This window comes from Hypomesus nipponensis, chromosome 11 (genome assembly GCF_054491055.1).
Source record: "Hypomesus nipponensis isolate SF chromosome 11, ASM5449105v1, whole genome shotgun sequence".
NCBI lineage: Eukaryota > Metazoa > Chordata > Actinopteri > Osmeriformes > Osmeridae > Hypomesus > Hypomesus nipponensis.
This window is the reverse complement of record NC_140371.1, coordinates 13,541,923-13,561,082: the sequence shown is the minus strand read 5'-3', so window position 1 is coordinate 13,561,082 and position 19,160 is coordinate 13,541,923. Positions and strand designations below refer to the sequence as shown.

Sequence of the window (19,160 nt, the reverse complement as noted above, 5' to 3'; positions counted from 1 at the left end):
GTGTCTAATCAAAGCACTTCCTCCTGGGTAATCCCTCAATTTGAACAGGAAGAAAAGCCCAGTGAAGGGGGAATGTTCTGGATCAGTCCCATGAAGGCCCCATATTATACAGTCTCATTTAGATTTTGCCAAAGAAGACACAGCCAGAGCCTCTTCCCCCTGAAGAAGAGAAACTCCCCCCTGCCCCACTCCCTTTATGTTTGTGTTTATCTTTCTTTAACCCTCTTTTCAATTCTTTATTAATCTGTTTTCCCCTTTGGTGTCATTGTTGGCACATCCTAACACATCGGATTGTTCGCACGTGGCACAGATCTCCGAGCATCTTTGTTTACTGTAAGCGAAGCAAAGCGATGCTCGGATGATTGACTTGTTGCGGGTGAAAAGGCTGCTCATGGATGCTTACTGTCATCTCAGAGAGGCCCATTGATGGCCTTCGGATCCTAACACGTATATCCCCATAGACACTGTAATTGGTATACTGTATGTTAGTTTAATTGTCATTTAGATGTTAGCCTTTGACGCTCAAGGTTAGGATTGAGGTTAATGTTTGTAGTTAGACTAATGGTTTTGTTTTTTCAGGTCAATCTCCCACCAAGATGGAGCTTTTATTAATTTAAGTCTTTCCTGATTTTTGTTTATTATACAGACATCAACAATGGACTACTACAGTACCGCTATGTGAAACTGTAGATGTGTATGGAGCGACATGGTTGTTGTCGTGCTTGACTTGTATTAGTCACAAAATATTGTTATTGTAATGCTTCTTCAAATTTTTTTCATTTTCTTTACTCATAACCCTCAAGTCCTCATTATCCACCTCAAAACCCCCGCATCAATTTCCCTCTTAGTATCATTGGTGTAAATGAACCCGGACACAAAACGCCTTTAGACTCTTCCTTTTATTAATAGATGTCAACAGGCAAACTGGACACTGTTACTGTTCCTAGCAGAGAAAGTCAGAACAGATGAGTGGATTCAGAGAGAGCAGGAGTCTCCAGAGACTCATTATACTGGGAGGGAGTAAGGAGAGAGACCGCTCCCAGCTGGAGAGACTTTCCCCTGGTGTACCCCTCCTCCTCCATCTGACCTCATCAGAGTCCTGCAACATTGCATGGCACTCTCGCAGTTTGTGTACACGCAATTTAGTAAACCAGAAAACGATTTGTTAGTGTGTGGTTTTTAGAATATACATCCAGGATTAAATGTTTGCCGAGAATATGTGTCGCCAAGTCTAAGTTTGTCCAGTTAAGAGAGTTTAAGGCCATGGTAGGTTTCTTGAGTTGAGGTGTTGTGATCCCAGTGTAATGGGACTTACAAATTGGCCGCTGCCTATGAATCTGTGTTCCATAAATGATCACCTAATTTAAGTTTCTCACCTTAAATTCTTGTAAACATTACAAGTTTTGACTTTTTGGCTATTTATGGCCCGTAGGCAGATCTGGACTGGGACTGAAAAACGGCCCCAGACTTTGAAACGCAGAATGGTCCATGACCATGTATTATTAATTGTTTTGCATGATGCTGCAGCCATTTACGTAACCGGCCGTTCGGGAAATCTCCCGACTCTCCCGACGGCCAGTCCGACCCTGCCAGTAGGCCTCAAGACCACCTAAACTGAGAGCAAGTCATAAGTTCAAAAAAATTGTAGCCTAAGGAAAATTTGTTTTGTATAGTATTTATACTTTACTATTATAAGGATTATATCATGTAATATTGGCATAAATGAATGAGCTTGAAAACCAAAACCCATTGAAAAGGTATGTTCATATTGTGCCATCAAAATGTGATCTCCAAAGTCTAGATGTTTAATTGTATTTTCAAATTGGGGACACTTCTGTAACATCATCCATCGACAGAACCTCCTCGCACAACTTCTTTCTGCTTGGAAGTATGTTTTTCTGTCAGCAACAGATCAGCCCTAAATACCCTCCAATCCCTTCTTTCCTAATGTGTCTTTCTTCTGTGTATGTCTGTCCATCTGCCTGTCTCTCTCTTCTCCCCCCCCCTCTCTCTTTCTGCTCTATGGGACCCTTGAGTGGCCCAATCCCTTTCTCAGGCCTCGGTTTCTAACCTAGATCAAATGTTAGGGTTTAAAAAAGCTAAAGTTTGATGTGGATGAGCAACTGCCTATGAAACACTTTAATCCCTAATGCTGTAATGTATTTAATTTCACACCCTCTGATGGTGTTGCCCCTTTTTAGGATTACCCTAAGGGGGGTGCTATGGTGGGGAGCTACCACTGAAGCCCTGTGCAAGGACAGAGGAAAAAAAAGAGGGGGAGAAAAAGGGGGTAAAGACAAAAAATAACATAGGAGTGAAGAGGGAGATGGTCTAGAGGGCCACAGGAAAGATGGAGACGGGGAGAAAGCGAACCAGTGGATGACGGAGAGTGTAGAGAGATCATTTACAAGGGAGATGGAGACCGAGAGAGAGAAAGAGAGAGAAATAAAATCAGAAGGAGAGGAAAAAAGGGAGAAAAAAAAGGAAAATGGTTTCTTAAACCTGGGAAGTCTCAGCACAGAGCCGTCTTCACAGAGAAAAGGAAGAATGCCACTTTACAATTTGGAATGCTTGTATTCAAATAGGAGGCCGGAGCTTTGGAGCCTAGAGAATGCGGTGATATCTGCATTGTCACATCCCCTTGCTTGGATAAGAGGAAGGAGGGGGGGAAAGACACCCTGGCAAATCCCATTGTAGCGCTTGAGCTTCATAAAAGTTAAGGAGCGATGGATATAGTCCTGGCCCTTATGAGATGAGGATCTTTCTGGCCTGGCTTCGGAAGCCTTAGTCGCAAACGCAAGGATATTGAATGCAGTAATACCCCGGGACGAGAGCGCACACAGACTCCTTTATATCGTCCCCTAATATCCAATTTACTGGCTCAGGCCCTCAGCCAAAGCAGCCCCCGAGAAGTTAAAATGCACAAACGCCAGCATGAGATGGAATTAGGGCCAAGTTCTCTTTTTCTTCCGTTTGCCAAAAGTTTGAGGTTTACAGGAATATGAAACTGTTTTTTTCTCTCCGTTTCCCCTCCCTGTTCTTTTTCTGTCTGTTAACCCCATTCATCCATTAAATAGACAAGGAACTGAAAGCAACAAATTATTTGAGTTGGAGATGGAAATGAGGTTTGTCGTGAGGCTTTGATTTATATTTTTTGAGGGGTTTCAATTTAGAGAGTGGGAAATAACGTAAACAAGCAACGTTGATTAGGAATAATGAAGCAATGTGGTTGGAGTATTTGTCATAGCCAATACCTTTTTTTTCTTTTACATCTCAGAGAATGAGGCGTCACTGCCATTCAGGTTTAACGTCTGAAAAACATGCTCAGATGAGTGGGGATTTATTTTGTTTTGGGGGAAGAAAGTAAAAAGTTAGAAAGTGTATTTTTTGGGGATATACATGCTTAAGAGGCGTGGTATTCCCCTTTTGCTGATCTCAAAATCCTCTCCTTACCTCACTAAGCGGTCTTTGAGACACACACGCACACACACACATACACACACACACTTCCCTGCCCCTGTGATTCTTCATCCTTTTATTACTGGATGAGTCTGCCATGAAGCCTGATAGCATCAGAGAGGCTGGATGTATTTACTCATAACAAGGGCTTAGGGGTGGCCTACCCAATAAGAATATGGTGATTTATACAGAGAGCAGTGGGGATTGTGTTTCCCGAGCGTACTAAGTATTTTACACTTTGCTAAACTCCTTGACATCTTCGTGGGTTAAACTCCCTTTTGGGGCTAGCCTATCTCTGCAGCTTCACGCCTTGTTAAAAACTCAACACACACAAAAAAGAAAACATTTACCTCAGTGCACCATGGGAAGGGGAGGTCATCTATCTTTCCTCAACTTTTCATCTCTTTCTTTTAAATCAGGAGAAGATAAACCCTTTGGTGTGGTAAATGGGTTCTGGGTTTGAATAGCTTGCCATGGAATCTACAGCTTTTTACACTCTGTAGTTATAAGGCATAATGCAAATACAAAAATAACATAGACCTTGTTGAGGACACATGACCAAATCTGGACTCATCAGTTAATTTAGCAGTCATAAATTGTAATTGAAATAGCGACTGAAAGTTTAAGAGTTTAAGCTGTTTTCCAGTTTCCGTATCTTCATTCACAAAGTGCATGATGGTCTCTACATTTGAAATCCTGACTTCACGATTATATACCTCCATTTTCCCAAAGGTCAAGTAGAGTGTGCCAAAGTCATAAAAATCCTCATCTCATTATTAGAGCATTTCTGCAGCCAGCGGCACAGTCTGGGGGAAATGGAATGATATATAGTGCACAGTCAATAGTAGATCTATAATGACAGTGTTGTTGGGCTTTCACTTTGAAATAATTTATATCCCGGCTAATCAATAAGTAATCTTGGTCATAGTCTGCACTGAGATAAGGAGGAGAGTGATGAGGGGAGGAGGAAACTGTACTGGAATGTGGGCAGGAGTAGGAGTGTGTTTTCCATTCCACCCACACAGTCTTCCCTGAGCTGAGGTTTATGCCGAAGACGCACAGTTTGAGGGAGGTTGGTGTTGTTGTCGAGATTGTTCAGTCAGGTGGGGAGTACCGCTTTTTACTGTCAGGAATTACGAGTTGGTGAAGATTACGTTTGGAAAAAAAGAGATGGATGGAAAAAGCGTGTTGAAATGAAAGAAAAGTGGACGCGGTGTCGGTTTTCTTGTCGAGGTCACCCCTGGGTCAAAACTGAATCCTGTGTGCTCTCAAATGGGAAGATACTTACCGTCTGGTGATACAGTGAATGCAAGGACAGACCGGTAGAGTGGATGAGGAAGGGATGGAGCAGGAGACAGAGAAGGGAATAAAGGCAAAACCCATTTAGAAAGATGGAATGAAAGAGAGGAAGAAAAATTTGAGAGACTGGAAAATAGTGAGAAAGAGAGGTCGAAACAAGGCAAAGGAGGGTACAAGGGCAATGCAGGGCAGAAAGAAAGAGCAATGGAAGGTTGCTGCTAATTCTTCCATATCTAAGCCTCTTTGCAGAAACTCCCTTTGTCTTCCAACTCCCAGTCATTAGAGCCTAATCCTATCAGCCAGAGGCTAATCTGAGGGCGCAGAGTTCAGTTCTCTCTGCTCCGCAGGCCTAAAACACAGCACCAGCCAACACACGCCCCTAGACCTGACACACAACCAGATTCACCCAACCGACAACCAGCCAACACACATCACTCGGGGCCAACACACCGGTTGGTGCTTAGGGCCCATCACACGACAACCTGCCATGCTACTTTAATCCACTCTGACACAGCAACAACCAATGCACACTGCTATTAGATCCAACAGTCAGCTTGTACACTGCAAAGACAAATAATCCACACACAATTAACTAAGGGACACCCTGGTCAAAGCACGTGGCCCTGACCCACACTCTTGTGGACCCAACTATACCAAGGCTGCTGTGAAACCAACACTCCAGAATCGAAATGTATTGAGTCATCCCTGCATGACGGAATTACAAATGAAGATGTTCCTTAAATATCATCATATAGTAGCTGCCATGTGGAATCTACATTAAGCGTTAGCGTTGATGCTGACAACTGTATACAGCTAACATCAAGCTCACTCAGGTTTTCATTATGGACGAAGATTGTCAGCTGTGACACAAGTGCATAGGGAGGATTTAGGATATTTTTTGTAAGCCATTTAAGAAGGAAGAAGGCCCTTTTTTTCCCAGTTGGGGGCGTGAGGACGTGATAAAATCATTGGTGGATGAAACCATTAAAGGAGCACTGCTCAATGAGCCTTTGCTTTTTAATTAGGAGTATACAAATTGTATGCGTGTTGTTGTTTTTGCTTCACTGTTCCACACTCGAAGCCTCGAGTGTTGGCGTATGACAATGTGTTCGATCATGAGCGTCCGTGCGCCTGTATACTCTGCAGGTGCCAGTTCACATGCAGCTATGTGTGTGTGTGTGTGCGTGTACGTGTGTGTGCGTGTATGTGCAACCTTTCCGGTTAAGTGAGTGAGGGCTTGTTAGCGGCTCCCGGGCCAACAGAGAGGGAGAGGTGACAGAGTAGAGGGCTGAGGAGGGGAGGGAAGATGGCAGCACTTGTTTGGAGGGTTGCGGATGCCGGTGTGAGTCGCTGATCAAGAGAGGCTTTACTTAGCTCCAGCTGGGGTCCTAATCCAGTTCACTTTCATAAACATGTCGGATCAGGGGCGGTTTTGGTCTGGCAGAGGGGATGGTTGGTACAACAGAGGGGCAGTCAGTGCAGGAGAGGGGGTAGTTGGTACAGCAGAGGGGGTGGAGGTGTGTCTGTGTGTGTGTGTGGGGGGCATATGCCACAGCATACTTTTCTGAGATGTTCTAATGTAAAGGATAATTCAAGTAAATTGATTTCCTGATGAGTATTTACATTTAGCAGACGCTCTTATCCAGAGCGACTTACAGTTAGTACAGGGACATTCCCCCGAGGCAAGTAGGGTGAAGTGCCTTGCCCAAGGACACATAGTAATTTGGCACGGACGGGAATTGATCCGGCAACCTTTTGATTACTAGCCCGATTCCCTAACCGCTTCAGCCACCTGACTACCTGTTTGTTGTTGTTGTGCATCGACAGAGATCCAAAGCTAGACAAAACAGATGCAAGGAAATACATATAAATACAAATAACAGTGTCAGAAAAACACAAATGAACAAGGCGCTTTTTTCATGATGTGGAATGTTATGAATGAATGGGAGACCAAAAAAAACAATGTCAGTGAACTGGAAAACTCATCTCAAACTCCCCATCGTAAATGCACTGTACGTACAACGCTATTACAACACACTACACAGTCAAACGATTACATCATTCATATTTCTTCTCTTCTTTACTCGGCAAATGATATGTACCTAAGGGGCTCCCATTTGCCCTCACATACTCGCATGCATGTGAACAAGCGCGTCACCCCCACGACGCAGGCCTGCAGCCCCCTTCGCTTTTATCTTTAGGTGGGTACTAGATGAGAACCATATGCAGCTCCAGCACAATTATAGTGTGGTAAATTGGTAGAACAACAAGAAGGCCGTTTAACGGTGCAGTAAATGCAGGTAAGGGGCTTTATTAAAGGCAGGTCAGGTTGCACTGATGCTGTCAGCGAGCAACGGGCTGGACACAGTGCTGTGGTGCAAAGACAGACGCTCAGTGTTTGTGTGCGTGGAGGTCTGTGCGTGTATGTGTGTGTGTGTGTGTGTGTGTGCGTGTGTGTTATTTGGGGGAAAGGTGGGGGTATGTATGTGTGTAAGTGTGTCCTTGGTGTTCATACATGGTAGTGCGTGTCTTTGACGGGAATTATGGTCATGAGGTCTGACACCATGTAGGAGTGTGTATGTGTGCATGTGTGTAGGTGTCCATAGGCCTGTGTGTTAGCATGTGTGTGTTGTGTGCACATGCGGGCGAATTACTGACATATGACTAAGAGTGTATACACAATCTGTAATAGTATGGGGCAGGGGACTTCACCAGGCACTTTTCCAGGGCCTTTAGGGTGAGAGGTCAAAGTCTAAAATGTTTATGTGTGGCCCTGTGAAGTGAACTCACCAGTGGTTCTGGTAACCCCCTCCATACCTGAATGACTCCTGAATGTGTATTTACGCAGCCAGAGCTTTGGAGCCTGAATGATTGCCTGATGGTGTTTATACAACACTGTCTCCCAAGTTCTACATCAACAGCTACAGGCACATTGTGTTGGTTTCATGTCGGTTTGAGTTTGGTCACATTCGGACTTTTGTGTGTGTGTGCATGTCCGTGTGTAGGTGTGTGTGTGTGTGTGGACTGAACAGTGAACATATGAGCATAAACAATAAATACATTTTCCACAAAAATTGCTTTCATGATGCCAAATTCTCTAAGAACATCGTGTTCAGGTCTCCACAGATCTCCTCAAATATAAGAAATACAAGGGCAGAGGAGAACAGAGAGGAAAGTCATGTATCCAATCAGGTGCCTCCTAACATGTGACAAAAGCAGTGGTAGAGAACAAAAGGCACAAAGATAGAGGTGTCAAACTTCAGCCTGTAAGGAATAATCTGTTGTTTTCTTCTGACAGTTCTGACAGTTGTGATAATTAACTACAGCTAAATGGAATACATTTGCGCATACACACACAAATCACGCCACCTCACTCTAACAGCTTGCACGTCAGTCTAGAAGGAAAAAGTTGTCTCATTGTATTAAACCTCATCTTCAAGGACAGAAATGGGTTTTCATTCTTTTGTGTTTGTTTCTTGGCATGGCCAGGATCTTTTTTTTTCAGTGATTTTATAACTTAATTTGAGGACATTTTCTTTTACTCACAAATACTCTCATGCATGCCCAGAGTATTTCATATATTTCCTGGTACAGCATAATATTTATTTTGACTGAGCTATGCAACTAAACATGCACCCAACCACTCAGGAGAGTTTGGTTTATGAAATTCTATTCACAGGTGTGGGGCTTTTGGTTTGGGGGCCCTTGGATGGATAATGTGACCTACAGATGCACTTACCAATAGCTAACTGTGATTAGGGCCTTTGAGTTTATGCCGCCACCAATCAGTGCAGAGGTAATTGGATTCAGTCATACCAGTACTGATAACCTGGACCTGAACTGGAGTATTGGCTACCTGATATGTGCTGGGACACACTGGGAAATATACACTAGCTTGCTTCATTTGAGAACACACACACACAATCTCAAGAAGGACATGCATATGCACAACACCCGCAAACAGACATAGATATGTATATATATATATATATATATATATATATATATATATATATATATATATATATATATATATATATATATATATATATATATATATATATATATATATATACATACATATGCATGTCCTTGTTGAGGTTGTGTGTGTGTGTGTTCTCTCTCTCTCTCTCTCTCTATATATATATATATATATATATATATATATATATATATATATATATACATATCTATGTCTGTTTGCGGGTGTTGTGCATATGCATGTCCTTCTTGAGATTGTGTGTGTGTGTTCTATATATATATATATATACAGAGACATATTGTACACACAGGCATGAAGACTTAATAAAGTGTCTTTATTTGCAGCATATGTCAATTCATTTCCATTTGAAAAACAATACAGTTTCTGAATATATTTCTCCATAACCAATACAACGTATTACACAAAATCCTTTATTTTGTCATATCATCAACATCATCTCAAATCTAAGGTTTGACGTAAGACCTAACACCAAAGCCAAAGTGTGACACTTTGACCCCTGCCAGGTCATGATGCCAGGTGGCAATCAGGGATGTCAGTTGTCACAGTTAGAGAGTTGGTCCTCCAGAGGTGACTTCTAATACTAGAAAGCAGGATCACATACTCGCCATTCTGGGAGAGGGAAGGAGGGAAAGAGAGAAAGATGGGATTGAGGTGATGAGAGAATCGAGAAGAGAAGAGTGGACTGAGAGTGTTTAAAGGTGTGGAAGGAACTAGTGGACAACAGACAACATGGGCTGCAAGGAACAGTAATGGTGAGAGGACAACAGGAAGAAGAAAAGCCCTTAGTAGAAAAATACTGAACTATTGATTCGGAGGTGTAGTTAAAAAAGGCATCCCACACTATTTCCTTTTAGGGAAAAACATTTATGTTGTGTTCGCCTGTATACCATGGCAAACAACAATTTAGGATCTCACTAAACATTGTGTAGGGACACTGGATTCTCCAGGCCACTAAGCGATTATCACTGGCATATAGCCTGTGTTTGATATAGCTGCATTACCATTGGGGCTAAGGAGTTCATTACCGCTATTCTATAGACTGTGAGGCCATTCTCAAGCCTCCCACCTCACACCCCTGAACAGACAGATGAGTCTTCACACCTCTTCTGCGGCCCTCTCCCCCTTCACCTTCCCACACTTTCTCCCCCCCTCCCTCTTTCTTTCTTGCTCTCCCTCCATCTATTTTCAATTCCTCCCCATTTCTCTCTCACTCCCTTCCCTTCACTCCGTATCTCCTCGCTTGGCGTCTTTTTCTCGCTTCCTCCAGCTCCATCTCTCCATGTCTCTCTCTCTTTCTCTCTCTGAGGTGCTGATCAATTCACAGTCTCCCTGGGAGGTGTGAGACTCTTTCCCACCACACCATGTGATTGGCTGACATGTGACACACCTCACCTCCTCCTCACTCCTCCTCACCTCCCCAACTCCTCTTGTGTCTGTGTGGGAGGGGTCAGGGACAGTGGGGGGGGTCACCTTCATGCATTTGCTAGTTGACCCACCAGATGAAAATCACACTCCTCCAGGAGATTCTTTTTTCATTCAGTTATTCGTTTGTTCATTCACCCCCACTCCCCCCTCTCTCCATCCTCTGTCTCTGTCTCACTGTCCCTATCTTTTTCTATTTGCCTCTCCTCTCCAGAGTGTCTGCTATGCCATTAGCACACCTAAGATAATAGCAGAGGTGGCATTCTGTAGGTAGGTAGGTAGGTAGGTAGAGAGAGAGAGAGAGAGAGAGAGAGAGAGAGAGAGAGAGAGAGAGAGAGAGAGAGAGAGAGAGAGAGAGAGAGAGAGAGAGAGAGAGAGAGAGAGAGAGAGAGAGAGAGAGAGAGGTGTGTGCGAGCTGGTGATGAGTTTGGTATCCATCCATGGATTTAGCACACCCTGATAGCAGCACTACTGTCTGTGACCTGATGGCCAGTTGTGCAATGTGAAAATTGAGTGGTGGTATTCAGAGACTTACGGATCTATTATTACACTGCGTAGTGTATGTGTATGCAAGTGCAACCCTGTCAAATTGGAAATATATGTTATATTGGCCAAAACTGCAATAAGAGACATTTTAGAACAAGATGTTCTCATAATGTTTGCCACATGTAAAGGGAATCAGACTGATACCAAACTATAAAAAACGTGTTATCCTCAACATGAGAACAGGACATTTTTCATGAGGTGTAAACTTCAATAATCAGGTCAGCGAATAGCCAACATTAATTTGTGTATTATGCAATAGTTGCCCATATTAGAACCTAGTTTAAAGTAGAAATGATTCACAGAAAAAAGATATCTCACATAGATCTGGAATTAACCTGTCAAAATGAGTTGGTAATCGACATCACTCTCTACGTGTAATGCAATTTCCTTTAACTCCAGTAGAAGGCGCAAATGATTAAACATTAATGTGCAAACAAGAGAGGAGTCCTCAAAAAATCAAAATTGTCCAAGGAGACGCAATAGTAGACAATTATATGAAGAGACTTTGTAGTGTATTTAACTTTTTTTTACCCTGTCTCTCTCCCTTTCAAAATGTATGCAAATGAATATAGTACTATAGCCTGTATGATATATCATCAATCTACTGTATTGCATCACTGACACATAAATTATAGAACGTTCTTAAACACTATTTGTAGATTTCATCCGTTTAGGGAAATTTAGTAAATCTAATGAAGGGTTAGATATTCGCTTCCTACATTTTAGTTTGGATAACCATGTTGATGTTCACACTATAATATTTAAAATTATGTTTTGCTTGTTGCTTAAAAGTTTAAAAGCACGCACCCAAAACAACTTAATCGGCATAATCGTTTAAAGTTATTTTTTATTTTTTTTAGGTTCAACGTTTTACTATAACTTCAATAACACAAATTATGATGCTTTATATTGTTACTTGAGCTTTAACTTTCCCATTAACCTAAATAAAATGTTATGAAAATTCGTTTCCATAATATAGAATTTCTCATTAATCCCAGCCATTAATCCCCACCTTCTACCGTGTGATAGTTAGCCGATAGTCTTTGCTAATATAACAGATCATGAACTATAAAACTTAACAAACGGAGAAATTCGAGGCTCCATTCTTTTTTTCCGAAAACTTTCTAACTGATGATAGAGAGCAGAGCTCACTGCGGACTGGACTTAACGGATCTCAACACGTTTGGGAGCATTGCTTCAGGGCAGTAAAAAGTTTGACCTCCGTTTGACTCCTGAACCACAACGCCAGTTGCTTTATATGGTCTACCGCAAACGCGCAAAGGGACAGAGCAATCATCAGCTATCACAAATACAAGAGATAACGACTCATTATTTAGTCAACATTGTATAAATTATCCACATTTCTGCGAACAGAGTATTGTACTTGTGCCATTATTCGAAAAAGCCACATTTACAATACGATTTTTATTATTTTGCCTAACTTAGGCCTACTTCTATTGACTGTTACGTGTACAAAATGTGCGTGGCATTGGCAGAAAATAGGCAAAAGATGAATTGTTCTCTCTCAAAGGGCCTTGTCAGTTCGTGTAACATTTTCACCATGGGGTCAATTAAATAGGTAACAACGATGGTTGTACAACTGAAACTTCTCCTTCCTGTCGATTTTCTATTCCAGCAGACAAACAATGTTTGTGTTCTCTTTGTCAAATGTGCTGTCCATTCATATTTGACTGCTGAGTAATATCCACTGATTTCATTATACCTCGACCAACATCATCGGAAAGTGGATTAACAAGAAATTATACTATTACAGGCTCTTGCAGGACGCTAAAATGCGCTGACTCCCAATAAAGCCAAAGAGTGAAAGTCCTTGCTCCTGCTGTGGTCTACGGCGTCCCTTACAGACGTTAATTGAAGCAACATAATTACTTTATAATGCCATTCTGGTACTTTGACAGCCGTTAGGCGTTGACGTTGTTCGCCCTTCATGTCAATTTGGCTTGAGCCTTATTTAGAGGTGGGTTAAATTAGTGTTTGCAGTGATAGAAATAGAAACAATCCTGACAATGATGTTACTAATATCAGATGGCATTCTTGCATTGTTCATAGACAGTATTTTATCATCAAAGATACATGTTCGAAGTGACGCATTATTTCTTATTTAACGTAATTATTTTAGTTATCTTACTTTTTCCACCCAAACACTGTTCTACCAGTTATTAGGCTACTGCACCAGAGAAAACAACTTGAGACAACAGCTGCGATACTTACCCATAATTTACTGTTTGGAATAACGTTTGAAACTTAGTCGTGTTCACTACGCCAATTCACCAAAGTTAGTTAATATAATGTTAATAATCCTGTATGACTCTCCTTGAATTCCTCGCGACCGTGTGGCTTCGTAGCTTTTCCACAGAACGCGTTACACCGTCTGCCCCGAGCTCCGCTGGTCGGTGGAGGATTTAGTAGTAATTTCATGCCTGTAAATTTGAACGTTGGATCCCAGCGCTCGGATGGTACCTCGGGAATCACTGAATGTGTGAAGCTTGCATTATCTGATATGACACTGTTGCTGGCTCTGCAGCATTATGATCGATGACAGATGCTTCTCAGGCTAACTTCAAACACCTTGTCACCGGGGCATTTGAAATAACAGTTACGAACAGTGACGGCTTAGTCTAATCATGAGACAGAGCCGTTGCCCACTCTTTTGGCATTCATCTGAAATGATCTTAGAGGATGGTCTAAAAGTCTGGTTCAGAAATGTACTGTATATACTCAGCAAACGGCAGAGGCACACCGAACCAAACTGTAAAAGGCCGATATAAAATGCTATACATTTGACTCTATGCTGTGCAAGAGTATGCTATGTGATCTAGGATATGCGAGCAGCTAAGCTGTATTACTTTACACTCCATATATTGATTCATACATTTATCGAAGCCAGTATCTACAGGTATGTTCTTTGTACCATCAGTCTCTGGCATCTTGGCATCATTTTATGTAGTGTAGTCAATTGCAGGCTATTAACATATCAATGGATAATAGGCCTAGATACGTTTTTAGCCAACAATTCAGATCAAGATCAGTGAGGCAAATTACTTTGAATTGCTGGACAGAAAAAAGTTATTAGCCTACTATATTCTGAATGTGTACTGACTTCTTCAGAGGTGTGAGCTTAACAAATATAACATGTTGGAAATTAGAATAAGGAAGGTACATGTAAGTGACTGTGTGGGTACGCAAGTGTGTGTGTGCATGCGTGAGAGAGAGAGAGAGAGAGAGAGAGAGAGAGAGAGAGAGAGAGAGAGAGAGAGAGAGAGAGAGAGAGAGAGAGAGAGAGAGAGAGAGAGAGAGAAAGAGAGAGAGAGAGATCCCTATGTGTTTTGACAAATATTTAGCAATTTGGCAAAGGTATTTTTCAGATGTGAAATAAAGGTTTTCATTTTCTTGTAATGTCTTACCGTCCACCTCGCCAATGTGGCCAACAATCAATCACCTCAGAATTGATCACGTTGAGAGCCAATAGGGGGCTTGCAGTACACTACAGCGCTTCCATTGGACACCTCTTCCTCTCAGAGAGTGTGCAGAAGCTTGGAGCGACCCATTCCGTGCTGGTGTGGGGGTTTAAAGACGTATTGTAGCTGTAACGGGATAGACCTTTCTCTTTTGGCTTTTAAGTCGTTTACTATTTCAAAATAAGAAACCAACAATAGACCTACTTAAACAGTTATTAAGAAAGAAATGGCAGGGGTAGATAATATGATATGCCTATATACTTATTTGAAAATGTGTTTACCGGGAGCATGACATGAGAAAGTTGGATTCAGTGTGACTTGCATTCTAAGATGATGCAAAGACTGCGTGTGCTGATACTATGATAGGGTAACTAAGACCTGCTTCAAGTTGGTCTCATTGGCCTCTCTTGTTGTGTATAGGCACACATTCAAACAACAGATTTAATGTCAAGCATCATTACGTTGCGTAACAGACGGCAATTTCATTTTCTTTCTTGTCGGTAGGCTACCAGTTTTAAATAAGCATACAATGTTTGTTTTTTTTTGGGGGGGGGGGGGTGTGCTATGGAGGGTGATGTGAAAGTGTTACCTGTCAACCTGGTTGAAGCTTTTTGCTGGATTTAAACATATGACATTTCATTTTTGCAGTTCAAGCAACATAACCTGGATACACTTTCTGCAAAATTCTACGTAGGTTGAGATTGTATGTGATTTGGGTTATGACACTGTCAGTTTAGTAAACTGTGTATTCATAAGAGACTATAATAATCATTATGCACACCAAACAATACTATTGGTATTAAAAAGTCAAGAAGACAATTGAATCTAAAACGCACTATATCAAATCAAGAGCATGCTTGATGAGCTTACACATAGGCTAATACACAGCGTACAGTGCGCAATGTGGGGCTCGTCCACCACCGACAGAGCTTCTAGGGTCCTCTCAAGTCACCCCCCTCCGTTCGGCTCGACTTGATGTAGCCCATTGCATTGTGTAAGACGCGACCTGTTATGGCCACCACTACTTCCGGGTTTCAGCAGTCTGGTCCAGATCCACTCCTCAGTCGCGCTCAGCACACACTCATTGTACACAAACTGGCAAGCGGCTCACACACAGCATCGATCGTGGCTCCTTTAAGAAAGACTAAGCCAGAATTATCACCCCACCTCCTCTTGATCTCCTTTAGAAGCTTTTGCATAAAATATCAACTCAGGATCCGAGACTGATCAAAGAAACCAGAGAGCTTCATTTTTGTGTGCGTTTGATTATTAACATTTGGTGTGCGAATCCGTGGAAGCGCGCGGCGGATCATCATTCATTCGGTACTTTGACAAGCCTTGCGTTTGATTGACAGTTGGAGTGGCAAAAAGCCATGAGACTCGCTAGTTTTGTTTGAGGGGCATTTGGAAAAGAAGACTGGTTCTCGTTCTGTCGCTGTCCTGTGGATAGCCGAGGACCTATTCACCTCGCTCGAGCTGAACTTGAGCAGAAGTGGCTGACTTCATCCCTCTGGAAAGAAATACGGATTTTGTGAAAATATCTTCCATTTGGATTTTGAGTGTTATTTTCTTCTTCATCCTGGCCACATAGGGGATATATCTGAAGCTAAAGGAAGAAGAGGGAGTAAGGAGGGCTATGGCGCAGAGGGTACGTAGGCTATACCGAAAAGTTTCAGTCACCACTATGGTAGAATAGAATGCAAGGCTGAACACTGTAACGTGGACAATGACAGGCGCTCACGGGGAAACTTTCTCTCGTCTTGTACGATGGACAGCATACATTGTTTTGCATCTTTAGCTCACTATTACGCACGGATGCACATGTTTACTTCACGACGACCAAGCCGGACTTGGGACGTGAGGAGTGTGATTATAGCAGGTTTTTCAAATAAGTTATTACCCACATTTGAGGAAATGTGGGTCGATGAGACAAAACAAAATCGTTGTTGTTGTCTCAAAGTCAATTTTAAACATTTTCCAGTTTGTGAACATTTATAGTTGTCGCAGGGCAGTAGCACTTAAACATATTCTAAGCCCTTTAGACACCATGTCACGCATATTGATACTGGTACTACTAGGGAATCTTTAGACTACTAATGTGTTCCAGAACATGGAATATTTGCATACTCCTCTGAAAATCTTTTTTTAGCAATGACGTGATGACCTATACATTGATTCATATACTCCGGGACTACTCTATTAGGTGACAGGTCCTTCGTTTTTAAATGAAGTGTCAACAATTGTAAAGTAGAGATCCCACTTCTATCAGTCTGAGACCTTTTGCTTGGTTGTTTGGCACTAACAACAGTATCACGCTGTTTTGCACCTCTCAGAGTTTAGAGTCTAAATGTTAGGCTTTGTGCAAACGCCTTTTACTCTCATCTCCCCCAGATACTATCAAAAGTATTAATAATTAAATCAACTCATCAATTCGTTAGAGAAACAAGATTCATATTTTTGCCATTTTTGTTAAGAAGTGAGCTTTTCCCAACACGTTAAGCATTTCAAATGTTGGCTGCATTTAGTGGGATTTATCTTATGCAATAGTCAAATAACTATTCATTTTATGTATGAAATTGTCATGAGAAAAAAAAGTTGTGTAGGTATAAATCATCAAACTGAGAAACAGACCAACTATTAACTTGCATTGTTTAAAGAGCCTATTAAATATATAATTTAGTCTATGTGATGGGCAAAATCATGATAATAATAATTCACCTGAGTTTGCAAATTACTTTATTGAATTACAATGAAAAGCCATTGACTTGTTTTGTAAATCCTAAACGCATAGGCTCTGAATGTATTTGCTTTAAATGTTTAACATAGTATACAGGTCTTAACATGCTTTTCACTAGTTTAAGGCCCATCTGTTTTTGTTTTACTGTTCTGCTTAGTTGAATAGCCTATTTTACAATTATTTAATGACAATTAAGTTTAAGATCAGTACTGGTCATGTAAAAGATCTGCATCAAACTAATTTACTTTGGTCAACTTCCATAGCCTTACCCAAATTCCAGCCTACTGTTACTATTTATTTTATGGTAAATGACTATTCACTGGATACACGCGTTTGTTGTGTGCAGTACGAAGATTTGCCCCACTACGGAATGGATGGAGTGGGCATACCGACAACCATGTACGGGGACCCGCACGGCGCCAGGTCAATGCAAGCGGTCCACCTGAACCACGGGCCCCAGCTGCACTCGCACCAGTACCCGCACTCAGCTCACACAAACGCCATGCCGCCTAGCATGGGTTCCTCAGTCAACGATGCTCTCAAAAGAGATAAAGACGCGATATACGGGTACGTGTAGCCCATGGTTAACTTCATACCTCATGGGACGTGTTGTTTATTCATTGACGTTTCACTATGTGTTAGGCAGCGAAAGGGAGGTTAGAAAGCAAACAGATTGTATGAGCACGAAAATGCCATATGACAACACAAACTTTAGTCTATATCCTGTAACTGCCTTGATTTTTTAAATATCGTTTTGGCACACTTTACAACATGCATAACCTAGTCATTGTAAATAATAAAACGTTTAAACAACCAAAAAGAAACGCATCTGCATAAAGTATCTTGCTTATAATGTGTTGAGCATTTAGCCAAAATGTTTTAGAATAGAAAGTATATTTTAAAATAGGCTATATGTAGCTTATTTCAGACACACTTGTTAAGCCTTTATGTTCAGAAAAGATAGGATCCGAATTCTACACAGCAATCTTTAATTTTTATTAGTTCATTTGAATGCCAAAGGACAGCAGGCGGAACAAAAAATTGTACCTTGTATTATGCTCTTCAGTCGTTAAGTTTTTTTCAAGAACGTCATTGTACTACAAAAACAACTTCCATAGACACAAGCCTAACATTACACTGAACATACTTCAATAGTCTAAGTAATAAGACAGACATAAGACAGAAGTAGGCTACATAATATAAACTGTTGGAGACAACGGCATTAATGTGGCTCAAGTGAAGTCATTTGAAAGTTGGAAAAAACAAAGACTATAGTGCAGGCTATCAGTGTAATGTTAATCATACGTACATGCAATGTTTTCAGCTTCTTTTTAAATATAGGCCTGAGAGTAGCATGACTAGGTAAATCTAGCCTGTAGTCGTCTTGACCCCGACGGTGTTCTCTCTGGTGACATTTGCTATTGTGTTTGATTCCAGGCACCCCCTGTTCCCCTTGCTTGCACTGATTTTTGAGAAATGTGAATTAGCGACTTGCACGCCCAGAGAGCCCGGAGTGGCGGGAGGCGACGTTTGTTCATCGGAATCTTTCAATGAAGACATAGCAGTATTTGCAAAACAGGTCAGGAAGTTTTTCCATAAACAAAATTAATAAAAAATGTATCGCCACAGTTTGGCTTATTGCTAAAACAGTAGTCTACATCTTTAATGAACACTAACATTCATAGGCCTCAGAAGAGACGCACCTTTGCAAACGTTATCGATAATGGATGCATACTATATTAGGTGCAATTTAAGGCTATTTATACAGTAGACCATTGATTGACATATTCGTGTGCCTAATTGTCATGATGTGTGTAGCCTAAATCCATTTATTTTTCTTTTAGATTCGGGCAGAAAAGCCGCTATTTTCATCAAATCCAGAGTTGGATAATTTGGTAAGATAAACAATGCTTTTATAATACAACGAGAGGCTTCAGAATTGTTACTGGATGTTTTGTAACGGCCCCACACTTGTTTAAACTAGACGCTTTTTGTTCTACAAAGTATTATGTATGGATGGAAATGTTCTTAAAACATAATTGTTTGATTTCTTGACAGTCTCCCTGCAGTGTCTCTGTAGCGTCTTTATGGTTTGCCATTAGAAGGCATTGAACTAATTTCCATTATAAAAACGTTTTTATGCTAATACTTTGCCCATGTTAAGACCAGCACATTTTGTCAGTCCATATTTTAGAAATATATCATAGATTCACAT

At 41.3% G+C, this 19,160-nt stretch overlaps 1 protein-coding gene across 1 annotated transcript in view; it reads left to right on the top strand.

Annotated features, from left to right (window-relative positions):
* Positions 1 to 15,250: 15,250 nt before the first annotated feature.
* Positions 15,251 to 19,160, top strand: part of meis1b (Meis homeobox 1 b) — a 68,201-nt gene continuing 64,291 nt past the window's right edge. Inside the window, exons 1-4 of the mRNA XM_084709369.1 lie at positions 15,251 to 15,856; positions 17,292 to 17,512; positions 18,383 to 18,524; positions 18,790 to 18,840. Of these exons, the coding sequence (XP_084565495.1) occupies positions 15,845 to 15,856; positions 17,292 to 17,512; positions 18,383 to 18,524; positions 18,790 to 18,840 (426 nt within the window). The 5' untranslated portion in view covers positions 15,251 to 15,844. The remainder of the gene's footprint in view (positions 15,857 to 17,291; positions 17,513 to 18,382; positions 18,525 to 18,789; positions 18,841 to 19,160) is intronic.